The sequence below is a fragment of the Oryctolagus cuniculus genome, chromosome 8 (assembly GCF_964237555.1).
Source record: "Oryctolagus cuniculus chromosome 8, mOryCun1.1, whole genome shotgun sequence".
NCBI lineage: Eukaryota > Metazoa > Chordata > Mammalia > Lagomorpha > Leporidae > Oryctolagus > Oryctolagus cuniculus.
Window position 1 is genome coordinate 85535491 of NC_091439.1, and position 17333 is coordinate 85552823.

Sequence of the window (17333 nt, forward strand, 5' to 3'; positions counted from 1 at the left end):
AGGATGCTTCCTAACCACAGTCTTAGAACACCTTGCTTAAGCAAAGCTATAGTGCAACTGCTACCATTTGTGGCCTGCACTCATATCAACTGGATCATTCATAAAGCATACTTGGACTTTTAAACAGTTTTAAGAGAGTCCAATTATAGTCATACAGGAGCTGAAAATGACATATCCATTAGTAGTAGAAAATCTGGGCTCCAGGCTCTTGCTCACATAGCAAGCACACCTGCCTTGTTCTTGTCATGCTTGATCCCAGATGCACAATCTCCCAGATGATAATGAACTGGTGCTGAGCCTGCCTGACCCTATGGCTTTGTGAATCTGAAAGAGCTCAGCTTATCATTGACAGTTCTGAGTCCCTGATTGCTTTCTGTTTCCATAGCCAGCTGCTCAGATGCCACAGTGTGCGAGGAGTTGTTTCTCAGTGGACATGTAACTTTTATTTGCTTATGGCAAGGACTTTCACCTGGCCTTTCCAGACCTCTAGCTGTGAGGCAGCCTTTGGGTGCAATGCGTCAACTTACTGACATGCTTTTTCTATATTGTGTCCTTTCCCCATAAGCAATGGATTTATAAGCACTGCCATTTTAAATTGAGTGACTTTTTAAGCAATTAAATGCTCTTTAGATATCACTATTTTTTCAAATACCTAGATAGTTGAATACCCAGAAAAGATTAATCAACTGCTCATTTATTGATAAACTCAAAATGCTGCTGGAGTTTGTCAACAAAACTACCACCAAGATTACAATATCATTCAATTTTAAAGATTTCTCTTATAGGATTGTTTTATTTCCCTTATTTATTTGTATGTTTATTTTTTTAAGATTTTATTTATTTATTTGAGAGGTAGAGTTACAGACAGTGAGAGGGAGAGACAGAGAGAGAGGTCTTTGTCCGTTGGTTCACTCCCCAAATGGCCACAACAGCCGGAGCTGCACCAATCCGAAGCCAGGAGCCAGGAGCTTCTTTTGGTCTCCCACATGGATGCAGGAGCTCAAGGACTTGAGCCATCTTCTACTGCTTTCCCATGCCTTAGCAAAAAGCTAGATTGGATGAGGAGCAACCGAGACTAGAACCGGCGCCCATATGGGATACCAGTGCCACAGGTGGAGGATTAACCTACTGCACCACTGCATTGGCCCCGAGCAACTTTTTGTTTATTGAAAGGCAGAGAGACAGAAAGACACTGAAAGATCTTCCATCCACTGGTTCATTTTCCAAATGCCTGCAGTAGCCAGGGATGGGACAGACCAAAACCAAAAGATGGAAATTCAATCCGGGTCTCCCACAGGGGTGTCAGGGACCCAGGTACTTGGGCAATCATTACTGACTGCTAGGGGTATATTAGCAAGAAGCTTTAATTTACAGCAGAGCCAGAACTTGGAACCAGGAACTAAGATATGGGATATAGATAGCCCAAGTGGTATCTTAACAATTGAATGAAACGCCCACCCTGGCCAAGAGCTTTTCAACCATTTTTATTGTAAAATAAAACACAGATACAGAAACTCACACAAAACAGATGTACAGTATCCGAAATCAGAAAGATGGGAGAATAGGAGGGTCCAAGCTGCACTACCCTTTCAGAAAAGTTCATTTACCCACTATCCATAGAAAATAACACGTTGGTGAAGACTTTCAAAATTAGAATAAGCCTGATTAATGTGTATGGTTCAATAAATGGAAAAATTGTATGGAAAGAGTACAAGAACAGCCTTACCTTGACCACATTGGCCTTAGAGGTAGTGTCACACAGAGGATTCCCTAAGAACCATGATTTTTCTCAGAGGGAAAAGGGAATTAGAGATAGGCAGGCAGCTTCCCAAGCATGCAAAGATGCTCCCCAGGAAGCTCACTCCAGCTCACCTCATGGGAACATAGCAGCAAACAGGATGGCTAGACCACCTCGGGTCAGGTAGAGCAAGGAGACAAAGTACATATTGGTCAGCCTGAAGACCTGGTATTAGCTCTGTGTCCCTGCCAATGGTGGTGCCTAGTCATAGGTGCCAGCCAACATCATAGTCCACTCACAAACTTTTGGATGTAATGAGAAACTCTACCTTTCTTGAAACTCTGGGCAACCAGCTTCTAGGACCAGCCTGGGATACTACCTACACAAGAAAGAAAAAAAGCACCATGGCAAATTTCAACTAAGAGCAGGGGCTATATCTGCCATAACCAGGAGTTTAAACAGCTCTCTGCCCAACCTCAAGTCTACTCCAATGACTCACATATACAGGGGAACAAATCACAAGTCTACTGAGCATAGTAGCTATTCCCATCCATCCACATCAGTCACTCCGCCTTACCTCAGGGACCTTTCTACAATTCTGTCCAACTGCTGGATTCAAATAGCAGCCCTACCTGGCCCAGAATTACACCCTAAGGTACAGGCCAATTCAAGGCAATTACAGTGCCTTTCTAGCAGCTCTCCCTGATAGCAGAGTTCAGCCAGCATCACCAGATAGCAGAACCCAAACAGCTACCCAACCTGAACTCAGAGCAAAGGCAGTAGCCCAACCATATAATAGACAACCTGAAACAAGATCAGCCTTCTCAGAGTCCATCCAAACTCACAGTAAGAAATAAAGTATCAATAAAGCAATCTATAAAGTCTTTATATATTAATGATTACCTTCAATGTGAATGGATTAAATTCCAGTAGAAAGACACACAATTACTGTACGGATTTAAAAAGACCCAATTATAGGATGCATATAAAAAACTGAGCCTCACTGTTAAGTACAAGGGTACTTCAAAGAGTTTATAGAATAATTAAATTAAAAGTTAAGTATTTTCTACCAAAAAAAATTTGAAAGCCATGCATAGTTTTTTTTTTTTTTTTTTTTTGGACAGGCAGAGTGGACAGTGAGAGAGAGAGACAGAGAGAAAGGTCTTCCTTTGCCGTTGGTTCACCCTCCAATGGCCGCCGCGGCCAGCGCGATGCGGCCGGCGCACCGCGCTGATCCGATGGCAGGAGCCAGGAGCCAGGTGCTTTTCCTGGTCTCCCATGGGGTGCAGGGCCCAAGCACCTGGGCCATCCTCCACTGCACTCCTGGGCCACAGCAGAGGGCTGGCCTGGAAGAGGGGCAACCGGGACAGAATCCGGCGCCCCGAACGGGACTAGAACCCGGTGTGCCGGCGCCGCTAGGCGGAGGATTAGCCTAGTGAGCCGCGGCGCCGGCCATAGTTTTTTTTTATAATACGTTTTCTGTAAAGTCTATGAGGACCTCATGTTCATGTTCATGGCTTTCATTCTTGGCAATGGGAGTGTAAACTAGTATAGCCACTATGGGGGAACTGTATGGAGGCTTCTCCAAAAACTGAAGATGAATTACCATATGATCCAGCATTTCTTCCTCTGGATATTTACTGAAAAGATTTTAAACCAGTACATCTAAGAGATGCCTACTTTACCAAGTTCATTTCAGCACATTTCATAGTAGCAAAATAATGGAATCAACTTAAATGTCCTCAGCAGATGAATGGATCAAGAAAATGTGGTACAAATAAAACATTTAAAAATAAATGGAAATTAAACAAAATGCAACTGAATTAACAATGGGTAATTGAAGAAATTTTTTAAAAGAAACAAAAACTTTCTTGAAACAAATGAAAATGAAAATGTACCATATCAAAATCTATGGATATAGAAAAAGAAGAATTAAGAGGGAAGTTTATAGCATTAAGTGCTTACATTAAAATATAAAAAGAACCTGGGGCCCAGCATTGGGGCACAGCTGGTAAAGCCACCACCTGCAACAACAGCATCCAATATGAGTGTCACCTTGAGTCCCAGATGCTCTACTTTCTATCCAGCTCCCAATAAAATACTAGCAAACCAAATCCAATACTCTATCAAAAAGGTCATATGGGGCTGACATGTGGCATAGCAGGTAAAACTGCACCTGGGGCATCCCATGTGGGTGCTGGTTTGATTCTCATCTGCTCCACTTCCCATCTAGCTCCCTGCTAATGTGCCTGGGAAAAACAGAAGATGGCCCAAGTGCTTGGGACCCTGCACCAAAGTGGGAGGCCCAGAAGAAGCTTCTGGCTCTTGGCTTTTTTCTGGCCCAGCCCTGCCCATTGCAACCATTTGGGGAGTGAACCAGCAGAAGGAAAATCTCTATGTCTTTCCTTCTCTCTCTGTAACTCTTTCAAATAAACAAAATGAATCTTTACAAATAAAAAAATTTTAGAAGATCATACATCACAAACAAGTGGGATTTATCCAGAGATTAAATGGTAGGTCAACATTCACAAATAAATAAATGTCATAAATTCTATCAATAACATGAAGAATAAAAACTGTATGTGATCTCCATAGATGCAGAGAAAGCATTTGATAAAATTCATTGCCCTTCATGAAAAAAAAAAAAACTTTCACAAATCAGATATAGAAAGAACATGCCCCAAAATTATAAAGGATATATATGACAAACCAACAGCCAATATTATACTGAACCAGAAAAACCTGAAAATATTTGCCCTCAGATCTGGAACAAGACAAGGATGACTACATTCACAACTCTTATTCAATAGTTTTGGAAGGATTAACAAGAGCAATTAGAGAAGATAAATAAGTAAACGGCATCAAAATTGGAAAGAGGAAGTAAAATATCTATATTTGCAGATGACATGATATTGTACACGGATAAACCTAAACACACCATTAATAAGCTGTTAGAACTGATGAACCAATCCAATAAAACTGCATATTACAAAATACACATACAAAAAATAGCTTGTCTATACACGACTGATGAATGAATCAAAAAAGAAATCCTATTCACAACAGATACACACAAAAAATAAACATTTAGGGATAAATCTAACCAAAGAAGTAAAAGATCTCTAAAATGAGAATTATATAACACTGATGAAGAAATCATTGAGACACAGAAAAAATGGAATAATATTCATACTATCTAAATTAAACTACAGATTCAATGCAAACCCTATCAAAATACCAATGACATTCTTTACAGAATTAGAAAAAAGCAATCTTAAAATTCATATGAAATCACAAAAGACCCAAAATATCCAAAGCAATCCTGAGGAAGAAAAACTCAAGCTGGAGGCATCACAATACCTGACTTCAAAACATACTAAGAGCTATAATAATTAAAACAGTAATGGTACTATCATAAAAACTAATACGCACATCAATTGAACAGGAGAGCCCAGAAATCAATCCATGTACATATAGCCAATCGACTTTTTACAAAAGTGTCAGACTATACATTGTACAGAAGATAATCTATTCAATAAATGGTGCTGGCAAAGCTGGATGTATAAATGTAGCAGGATGAAATTAGATCCCTACCTCTTGCCATATACAAAAATCAACTCAACATGAATCAAAGACCTAAATTAAAACCTGAGACTATAAAGTTACTGGAAGAAAATGTAAGGGAAAAACTTCAGTACACTAGTGTAAGTGATGATTTCTTGGATAAGACCCCTAAGGCACAGGCAACAAAAGCAAAACCAGACAAACATGAATATATCACTCAGAAGCTTCTGCACAGCAAAGGAAATGATCAATAGAGCAAAAACACAACTGACAGAATGGGAAAGCATATTTGCAATCTATTTATCTGACAATTTTTTTTAACTTTTACTTAATGAATATAAATTTCCAAAGTACAGCTTATGGATTACAATGGCTTCACCCCCCATAACTTCCCTCCCACCCGCAACCCTCCCCTTCCCCCCGCCTCCATTCACATCAAGATTCATTTTCAATTCTCTTTATATACAGAAGATCAGTTTAGCATATATTAAGTAAAGATTTCAACAGTTTGCACCCACACAGAAACACAAAGTGTAAAATACTGTTTGAGTACTAGTTATAGCATTAAATCTCAATGTACAGCACACTAAGGACAGAAATCCTACATGAGGAGTAAGTGCACAGTGACTCCTGTTGTTGACTTAACAAATTGACACTCTTGTTTATGGCATCAGTAATCACCCTAGGCTCTTGTCATGAGTTGCCAAGGCTATGGAAGCCCCCTGAGTTCACCAACTCTGATCATATTTAGACAAGGCCATGGTCAAAGTGGAAGTTCTCTCCTCCCTTCAGAGAAAAGTACCTCCTTCTTTGATGACCTGTTCTTTTCACTGGGATCTCACTCACATAGATCTTTCATTTAGGTGTTTTTTTTGTTTTTTGTTTGTTTGTTTGTTTTGTTTTGTTTTTTTTTGTTTTGTTTTGTTTTTTGCTAGAGTGTTTTGGCTTTCCATGCCTGTAATACTCTCATGGGCTTTTCAGCCAGATCTGCATGCCTTAAGGGCTGATTCTGAGGCCAGAGTGCTGCTTAGGACATCTGCCATTCTATGGGTCTGCTGTGTATCTCGCTTCCCATGTTGGATCATTCTCTCCCTTTTTTATTCTATCAGCTAGTATTTGCAGACTAGTCTTGTCTATGTGCTCCCTTTGGCTCTTAGTTCTTTCATTATGATCAATTGTGAACAGAAATTGATCAGCGGGACTAGTGAGATGGCATTGGTACATGCCACCTTGATGGGATTGAATTGGAATCCCCTGGTATGTTTCTAACTCTACCGTTTGAGGTAAGTCAGCTTGCACATCTCTTCCCTCTCTTATTCCCACTCTTATATTTAACAACAATCACTTTTCAGTTAAGTTTCAACACTTGAGAATAACTGTGTATTGATTACAGTATTCAACCAAAAGTATTAAGTAGAACAAACAAAAAAAATACTAAGAGGAATAACGTATTAAGTTGTTCATCAACAGTCAGGGCAAGGGCTGATCAAGTCACCATTTCTCATAGTGTTCATTTCACTTTAACAGGTTTCCTTTTTGGTGCTCAGTTAGTTGTCACTGATCAGGGAGAACATATGGTATTTGTCCCTTTGGGACTGGCTTATTTCACTCATCATAATGCTTTCCAAATTCCTAACAGGGATCACTTTTCAGTTAAAATTTAAACACCTAAGAATAATTGTGTGTTAATTACAGAGTTCAACCAATAGTACTAGAACAAAAAAAAATACTAAAATGGATAAAGTATTACATTGTACATCAACAGTCAGGACAAGAGCTGATCAAGTCACTTTTTCTCATAGTGTCAATTTCACTACAACAAGTTTCCCCTTTGGTGCTCAGTTAGTTGTCACCGATCAGGGAGAACATATATTTGTCCCTTTGGGACTGGCTTAATTCATTCAGCATGATGCTCTCCAAATTCCTCCATCTTGTTGCAAATGGCCGGGTTTCACTGTTTTTGACTGGTGTATAGTGTTCTATAGAGTACATGTCCCATAATTTCTTTATCCAGTCTACTGTTGATGGGCATTTGGGTTGGTTCCAGGTCTTAGCTATTGTGAATTGAGCTGCAATAAACATTAAGGTGCAGACAGCTTGTTTGTTTGCCAATTTAATTTCCTTTGGGTAAATTCCAAGGAGCGGGATGGCTGGGTTGAATGGTTATCTGATAATATATTAATGTCCAGAATATATCAGCAACTCCAAAAATCTCAACAACAAAGAAAAACAACCGAAGATTACAGAACAAAAGCAGAGGAAGTACATTCGCAGGGGAGATTTGGAGAGAAGTTTGCAGTGGAAATTCTACAGAAAAAGAGGGATGCTGTAGAGCAGCATGGAAAGTGTTGATGTGCTGCAGGGATACTACCAATAGCTCCTGCAGCCAGGAGCTGGAGGAGATGGCAGCTTCTCAGAATGAGGTAAAAAAAACTGTGGTAGCCAGTGCCACTGGTGATATTGCCTGAGGGTGCACCTTGTGGACCACACTGAATTTGAGTCTGGCTTATTTCCCTAGCTGGCGGGGGTGGGGGGAAGGGAGGAGGGTATCCAACTAATCCAGGGATGGAAAAGCACATGTTTTCTCCCCATCCCCCCAACAAGAGCACCCAGCAACTGGAGGAGAGAAGGAGCCATTTTGACACCAGTACAAGCTGCAGCGGTTATCATACATGCATGTACGCAATCAGGGGATTTTACCAGAGGGATCAACATTCCCCCCTGACTTTAAGTTTGGCTGGAAGGGTTAACAAGGGATTGGGCACCCACTTAGGACCATGAGGTGCTTCCATCCTCTCAGCCTATCACAGGCTCTGGGGTTCAAACTGCCAAGGAAAAGTACCCATAGGCAGCTGGCTTTGGGAACATCTCTACTCTGTCAATGGATGGGGCAGACTCATGAGGCTGAGAACAGATCCTCTGTACCACACAACTATGGGAGCTTTGCATTCTGTAACATTGTGCGCATTCTGTGACTGCAGAAGAAGGCATAGGGCATAGCTGGTCTCCGGGCAATCACAGTATCTGGTATCAGAGGCTCAGAGCTCCCTGACTACCTGGGTTGAGTCACTACTGAGGGTTCCATGCTTACATTAAGGACTGCACAGTTCCTTTGTTTCATGCACCAGCATGAATAGGGGGTTGTACCCACTCTGGGCTAACTCTAGGCATTGAATATCTTGGAAGAGAGAAGGTAAGGTTCTGATTACAACAATAAGCATGATCATACCCTTCCCACTGCTGACAATAGAGATCTACCAAGCCCAACTTAGGTGTCACCCTGGAATCTCTTGAGCACTGACCAGAGCTACCTGACCCAACCCAGCACATGCCTCTGGGTATTCACTGAAGGAGCAGACACTCCACTAAGTCATAGAGGCACAATTCAAAGCTAAAGTTCATCAGAGTAGAAAACCAACAAGTGTTCCCACAAATACCTAAAAATAATGCAGAAATACACAATACAAGAATAAGGAAGACAACATAACTCCCAAAAAGGAATACAACAACACTTCAATAGTGTAAAGACAAAGAGATAAATAAAATGACTGAAAATGAATTCAAATGAATGATCATAAAATTACTCAGAAACACAGAGAACCAATTCATAAGATAAAGAAATCCATATATGATATGAATGAAAATTTTTGATGAGAGATTGAAATAGTGAAGATAAATCAAACTGAAATATTAGAAATGAAGAATTCAATATGTCAAATAGAAAATAGAGTGGAAAGTCTCAATAACAGACTTGGTGAGGCAAAAGAAAAATATCTAAGCTAGAGGACAAATCCTTGTAAATATCCCAGTAATAGCAACAAAAAAAAAGAGAAAAGAAAAGAACAATTAGAAAAACTGTAAATAGTGTTCAATATTTATAGGATACTATTAAATATTTGCCTTAGGAGTTCCTGAAGAGAGAGAATGGATTAAAAGGCCTACCCAGTGAAATAACAGCAGAAAACTTCCCTAATTTGGAGAAAGAAAGGGACATCCACTCACAGGAAGCACATAAAACTCTTAATAGACATGATCAAAAAAATCTTCACCACAACACATTATAGTCAAATTGTCTATAATAAAACATAAAGAATAAAACAAAAAGTCCAATATGTGCACAAGAGAAATGCCCGATTACTTTCAGGATATCTCTAAATAGACTCACAGCTGATTTATCATCACAAACATTACAGAGTAGGAGAGAATGGTCATCATCCACGTTCTAAAAGAGAGAAACTGTCTACCCAGAATATGGTACCAAGCAAAACTCTCATTTATAAATGAAGGTGAAATACAGGAAAGGAAAGATTTCTAGACACATATAATCTACCAAAATTGAGTAATTAAGACACAGAAAACCTAAACAGATCAATAACCAAGACAGAGACTGAATCTGTAATAAAGACCCTCCCAACAAAGAAAAGCCCAGGATCGGATGGCTTCACTGCTAAATGCTATTAGACTTTTAAAGAACTAATTCCAATTCTTCTCAAACTATTCAAAACAATTGAAAGGCTCAGAATCTTCTTAAATTCCTTCTGTAAGGTCAACATCCAAAACCAGAAAAGGATACAACAAAGAAAGAGAACTATAGACCAAAACTGCTAATGAACATAGATGCAAAAATTCTCAAAAATGATAAAATTTTGATAAAAACCTTAAGCAAATTGGAAGATAAATTCCTCAACACAATCAAATCAATATGTGGCAAGACCACAGCCAGCATTATATTGAATGGGGAAAAGTTGGAAGCTTTCCACTAATATCCAGAACCAGATAAGGATATCCACTTTCACCGTTGTTATTCAATATAATTCTGGAAGTTTAGCCAGAGCCATTACGCAAGAAAAAGAAATCAAAGAGATACAGATTGGAAAGAAGGAAGTCAAACTTTCCTTTTTTGCAGATGACAGGATTCTATATAGAGAGAGGAACCAAAAGACTCCACTAAGAGACTACTGGGCGGGGCGGGGGGGGGGGGTGTGCACAGCACCATGGCATAGAGCGTAAAGCTGCTGGCTGCAGTGCCAGCATCCCATATGGGCACCAGTTGTTTCCTGGCTGCTCCACTTCTGATCCAGCTCCCTTCTAATGTGCCTGGGAAAGCAGTAGAGGATACCCCAAGTGGTTGGGCCCCTGGACCTATGTGGTAGATCCAGACAAAGCTACTGATTCCTGGCTTCTGTCTGCCCCAGCTCCATGTATTGCAGCCATTTGGAGAGTGAACCAGCGGTTGAAAGATTTTTTTCTCTCTCTCTCTGTCTTACAAAAAAATGCATTGCTTTAGATAGTACAGACATTTTAATGATATCAATGCTTCCAATCCATGAACAAGGAATATCTTCTAATTTTTTTGTACCCTGAATGATTTCCTTCATCAATATTTGATAATTTTTATTGTAGAGATCTTCCACTTCTTTGGTTAAATTTATTTCTAAATATTTGATCTTTCAGTGCGTATTGTAAATGAGATTTCTTTCTTGATTTCTCTTTCTATGAGTTCATCATTAGCATAACAAGAAGCAATTTTTTTGTATCTTTATCTTGAAACCTGTAACTTTCCTGATTTGGTTTATCAATTCTAACAGCATTTTGATGACATTTTTCCAGATACAACAACATGCAAACTTAGATACTTTGACTTCCTCTTTTCCAATTTTGAAGCCCTTTATTTCTTCTGGATCCCCAATTTCTCTTGCTAAAACTTTCAGTACTATGTTGAATAAGAATGGAGAGAATAGACATTCTTATCTTGTTCCAGACCTGAGGGGAAATGCTTTAAGCTTTTCCCCACTTGGTATGATATTGGCTGTTGGTTTGTCATATTTAACCTTTATAATTTTGAGGACTGTTCCTTCTATATCTAATTTGTGAAGGTTTTTTTCATGAATGGATGTTGACTCTTACCAAATGATTTCTCTGCATCTATTGAGATGACCATATGATTTTTTGCTCTTCATTCCATTGGTGTGATTTATGATATTTATTGATTGTGACCATTGAACCACTCATGTATTTCTGGGACAAATTTCATTTGATCATTATGCATGATCTTTTTTATGTGTTTTGTGATTCAATTTGCTAGTAGATTTTTGAGAATCTGTGCATCTATGTTCATTAAGGATATATAACTGTAATTTTTTTGTTCATGTTGTGTCTCTGATTTTGTTATCAAAGTAATGCTGGCCTCATAAAAATAGTTTGGCAAAGATTCATCCTATTCAATATTTAGGAATAATTTGAAGAATATTGGAGTTACTTCCTCTTTGAATGTTTTGTAGAATTCAGTAGAATTCTACAAAAGAAAAGTCTGGGACTTTTCTTTGATGGAAGACTTTTTTTTTTTTTTTTTTTTTTTTTTTTTTTTTGACAGGCAGAATGGACAGTGAGAGAGAGAGAGAGACAGAGAGAAAGGTCTTCCTTTGCCGTTGGTTCACCCTCCAATGGCCGCCGCGGCTGGCGCGCTGCGGCCGGCACACCGCGCTGATCCGATGGCAGGAACCAGGAGCCAGGTGCTTTTCCTGGTCTCCCATGGGGTGCAGGGCCCAAGCACCTGGGCCATCCTCCACTGCACTCCCTGGCCACAGCAGAGAGCTGGCCTGGAAGAGGGGCAACCGGGACAGAATCCGGCGCCCCAGCCGGGACTAGAACCCGGTGTGCCAGCGCCGCAAGGCGGAGGATTAGCCTAGTGAGCCACGGCGCCGGCCGGATGGAAGACTTTTGATTACTGTTTCAATCTCATTGCTTGATATGGGTCTATCTAAGTGGTCTATACCTTCTTGAGCTAATCCTGGTAGGTTATATGAATCTAGAAATCTATCTATTTATTTGAGGTTTTCCAGTGTATTAGCAAATGGTAGTTTCTTATGATCCTTTGTAGTTCAGTGATCATCTCTATAATGTCCTTTTTTATGTCTAATTTTATTTATTTGAGTTTTTCTCTTGTTTTCTTTGTTAGCCTAGCTAGATGTTTACCTATTTTGTTTATCTTCTCAAAAACCAACTTTTTGTTTTGTTGATTTTTTGTAGTAGTTTTTTAAATTAATATAAATGAAAGATTCATGGGACATACTGTAAATAGATAGACTATAGATTTTAGGTAGTTGCTGGAGTCACAATTGAGATACTGAAAATGATATTAGGTTTATAGCACTTTAATTTTATTATTATGATAAAGTTTTGGGACTATGGGGAATGCAGCATTCGTGGTTCAATCTCATCCCTAATTGTAAGAATTCACGTCAGGGCTGGTGCTGTGGCATAGTGGGTTAAGCTGCCACCTGCAGTGCTGGCATCCCATATGGGCGCCGGTTCAAGTCCCAGCTGCTCCACTTCTGATCCAGCTCTCTGCTATGGCCTGGGAAAGCAGTGAAAGATGTCCCAAGTCCTTGAGCCCCTGAGCCCATATCAGAGACCCAGAAGAAGCTCCTGGCTCCTGGCTTTGGAACATCACAGCTCCGGTCATTGTGACCAATTGGGGAGTGAACCAGTGGATGGAAGACCTCTCTCTTTCTCTCTCTCTCCATATCTCTCTAGCTCTGACTTTCAAATAAATAAATAAATAAATAAATAAATAAATCTAAAAGAAGAATTCATGTATATCAAAAAATTATAAATTTTTGCTTAGGGGTAAGTACCACTATGAACCTAGTGAAGGAAAAAAATGTGATTTCTCTTAAGTGTCCAACAGTTAATGTATGCCAATTTTTCCATTGAATAAACAAAAGATTGTAGCTGATTCTAAAACATAGGAATTAAATTTTTTCGTAGAGAATATTATTTACTCTGTTCTTTGGTGTAATCATTGAAAAAAATACAATGGTAGCTTCTTAGTTGGCTGGCTGTATAATCACGATAAATTTCGCCACTGTATTTTCCATAGAGTCTCACTTATCCAATACCTGGCATATAATTTTACATTTTTTAATTTTTTTGGTAATTTTAAGGTTATATCTAAAGATCTCATTTGTGTGATTTACTTATTCTTCTTTTCCAAATAACGAGATGATAATGCTCTAAATTAAACTCCATGTTGTTTAACTCTAAATAATTCAGCCATGATTGAGATCCATTAGAGAAATTTTTAAATAATTCTAACACAGATGGAAGTATAGATAACCCATAAATTTTAGAAACATAAAATATTGGATGTAATCTAGTACAGCCCCTTCATTTAGGAGGTGAGGAAATGGGATTTCAAATTCATTAAAAACACAATAGCACAGAGTTGAAACCTAAATCTCATGACTCTGGCTCTGCTAGCTACGGCAGGCTATCACTAATTTACTATTTAAAATTTTATTCCTTTAAATAAGCTCAACAGATTTATTTTACAACATTGTAACTAGAGTTAATATATTGCATCCTTGAAAAATGCTAAGAATATTTTAAGTGTTTTTACTTCAAAAATAATTATTATATAAAGTAACACATGTGTTAATTCACTCACTCTAGCCATTCCACAATGTGTGTATATATATATTTCAAACAATATTTGAATATAATAAATATACACAATTTTCATTACTGACTTTTAAAATACAGCTTTAAAATGCTCTTTAAAACAAAAAATTAACAATATCAATTTCTGATGACCAAGACAGAGAAACTTTCATATCACATGATTCATGATCTGTCCAACATACTTGCCATATAATTGAAGGAACTGGGAAGTATCTGCTTGTTTCTGTGTGATTTAACCAAGCAATTAACTTGCATCCATAGAAGTCTTTGAGATATAGGTATCTACAGCTAAGTGTACCTTAAAAATTGTCATTAATCAATATTCTCACCTTAATATCATTATTAAGCTGGTTTTATGAAAGTACAATAAGATAAACCAAATTTCCTATCATTTCCCCAGATATAGTCATCATCTTTCATTCTGGAGACCTTCAATGTTCTGATTGATGAAACCTAAAGTAATAATTTCTCACTCCTAATCAATATTAATGTTTTTAGTTCCTTGCTCTCATGACAAACTGTGCTTTGAAAAACACTAAAATCTTTCCTGTGATTCTAAGCTTCTGTTTGGCGGTCTCCCATATGTACTACAAAGATGATTCTATTCTATCAAGATGTTTATTGTCTGTTTTCATTTTTATTTACTTAAAAACTTGGGTGCAAACACTGTTTAACAACATAGCTTCTCTCCCCTCACTTCAGTATCTTAGATTCAAAGCATAAAACTGACTTTCATAACTTCAAGAATATTTTCGGTAAAAAAAAAAAAAAAGCTGTTGAGGCCAGTGTGTGTGGCATAGCAGTAAAACTGCCACCTGCCATGCTGGCATCCTGTATGGATGCCAGTTCATGTCCTGGTCCTGACTGTTCCACATCTGATCCTGCTCCCAGCTAATGGCCTAGGAGAAGCCATCAGATGATGGCCAAGTGCCACCCACGTGGGAGGCCTCATGAAGCTACTGGCTCCTGGCTTCTGCCTGCCCCAGCTCTGGCCCTTGGATCATCTGGAGGGTGAAGGAGTGGATTGAAGATCTCTCGCAAACCTGGTCTCTCTCCCTCCCTGGCTCTGTAACTCTTTTAAATAAGTAATAAAAAAATATTTTGAGCTGTGTTAGAAATACCACCTACATTTATTTCTTGACAGATAATTAGAGCACTAGTCATTTGTCCAAAGTCACACAATTTCTTTGTGGCAGAGATTAGAATTAGATGCATCTGCTCTTTGAAAATTATTGTCACATCTAGCATGTGAATTGTTTGGAAAGATAAATGCTTTTCAAATCTGGTATCCACATTTGAATGCAACTTCACCCCAACTGATCCTTGGAGTCCCGAAATTTCAGTCCACCGAAATACAGTTGCAGTTTCACAGACTAAAAGCGTAGAAGGTTGGCTGCTTGCTGCAAATCCTTCCCAGTCTTGGGACAATGCTGTGCTGCCAGTGTGACACTTACTCTCGGTGGGCTCAGTAGGGAGGTGGACGACTCTGCACCCTCTGTCCGAGCTGGGACTTCCGGAAAAGCAGAATCTCTTGGCCAGTGCGCACTGGGCAGGCCTGGTCTGAGAGAGTGCAGCTGGGACCACAGCAGGGCCAGGACCCCTGGTCCAGCCTCTGGCTTCTCAGGACCCTTGGTGGCCTGTCAGTTCTCCGCTCATCCTGGTTTCCTCTGAGACTGACCACTCTTCCCTCCCACCACACCTTCAGCTAGGCCTGTCGGAATCAGGAATAAGCGGGCGTCGCTAACTACTTGCGCCAGTTCTCAAGGGCCTTTCTGAATCAGTTGAGAGTGAGGTGGAGGTTTGTGGCGGGGTCGCCACTTGCCTTATAGCGATCCTGTCTGCTGTTCTTCAGCACAGATTGGCAAAGGACAGAGAAACTGGTGTCGGTCGGCCCGGAATTACAGGCCACGGAGAATCCTGCGCGCGCCTCCTGCCTCATGAGGAGTGACTTCGGCAGGGAGTGGGAGAAGGCCCGGGGAGGCGGACATGGAGACTCAGGACCCCGCCGCGCGGGTGTGTGCGCGCGCGTTTCTGCGCTGAGGGACCCGACCCGTCCAAGTCAGGACAGCGGCGGTCCCGGGGCGGGAGGACCCGGCCTTTCGGAAACCGGGGAGCCTGCGATCTGCGCGCCCCACCGCCAGGGGGCGAACACTCCACGACGCGGGAACTGGCAGACGAACCGACGGACGTGAAGGCGGCGGCCCCTCAGCCGCGCCGCCGCCCTTACCTCCAGGTAATACAGGTCCACGGTGGTGATCTGCGAGTCGAGTAAATCTTCATAGGTGTTGAACTGAGTGACTATATTGTCCACAGCCGTCAGCCCTTCTTCGTGCTCCATGGCGGTTGCCTGGGCCGAAGCGTCCCTAGTGACAGAGCGCACGGGGGCGGGGCCAGGAGACTCCGCCCACACTGTTCCTTCCAATCGGTTGAGTGCCTGATGCGCGCTTCGGGCGTTAACCCCGCCCCCAGGTCCTGTAACTAAGTTTCGGGCGTCTGCCTCACGCGAATCGGCTGGCTCTGACGGACCCTGGTGATGTGTGGGGTAGCTGGAGAAATGCAAACTGCAACCCGAAGTTAAAAATTGTAACTGCCAGGAGGTTTAGACAAATTATTATGGGTCAGCATTCGCATCTCGTCCTAAACCAGCATTGCGTGGGTCAATATCGAAGAGTTTTGCAAAAAGAGTATTCAAAACAGAAATCTGAGGAAATGGTCTTATGACCAAGTTCAGGAACCCAACATATTAATGATTTTGTTAAATTATTATTACTAAGATTATTAACTTCATTAGTGCTAATGTTTGAGGGTGAGGATTTCTGAATTTCCCGAAAGGCAGAAACTCAATGAAAATATCTTGGGCCCCAGATTAGTGCTCTTTCCGCTTTTTCATTTAAATTTCAATAAACACACATGTGAAAACTTTATTGACTCTGCAAAATGTCTACTGCAATGTATAAAGGTTTTTAGTGAAGATGTTTATTTTCCTTTAGAAAATATTTTCATTTCCAAAAGCATGATTTAAGGTAACCCAACATATAGCTAGCAAACTTTTCTGAGCCACGTTTGTATTTTAATATTTTTATATCATTCAAGAGAATCAATACATATTAATGCTGAGCCTGCGTTGGTTGCTAAGTGCCTACTGAATTGATTTGAAAATTTTCCACAGATATATCTGCTAAAAAAAATTTAATGGAAAATCTGCCAAAAATCTTTCAATTGGCTTTCTCAATTTAAAAAGATTATCTTAAAAATTAGGATATTATGAATGTACAAATATTATGTGATGTAGATAAAATAATCTCTAGGATATATTGACTTGTCTTTGATAAGTAGATTTTGAAATATTTTAAAAGGCATTTTGGGGGCTGGCACTGTGGCGCAGAGGGCTAAAGCCCGTCCTCTGCACCAGCAGTTTGAGTCCCGGCTGCTCCACTTCCAATTCAGCTCTCTGCTGTAGCCTGGGAAAGTAGTGGAAGATGGTCCAAGTCCTTGGGCCCCTGCACCCACACGGGAGGCCCAGAAGAAGCTTCTGGCTCCTGGCTTCGGATCAGCACATCTCCGGCCA

At 40.2% G+C, this 17333-nt stretch overlaps 1 protein-coding gene across 3 annotated transcripts in view; it reads right to left on the minus strand.

Annotated features, from left to right (window-relative positions):
* Window positions 1–16171, minus strand: part of CFAP299 (cilia and flagella associated protein 299) — a 730672-nt gene extending 714501 nt beyond the window's left edge. The window contains exon 1 of one of the 3 annotated variants that reach the window (XM_002717091.5): window positions 15993–16167. In XM_002717091.5, the coding sequence (XP_002717137.2) occupies window positions 15993–16103 (111 nt within the window). In that variant the 5' untranslated portion in view covers window positions 16104–16167. Of the gene's footprint in view, window positions 1–15992 lie in introns of all 3 variants that reach the window. The other 2 variants (XM_070047979.1, XM_070047978.1) reach the window with 2 other exon arrangements.
* Window positions 16172–17333: the final 1162 nt, after the last annotated feature.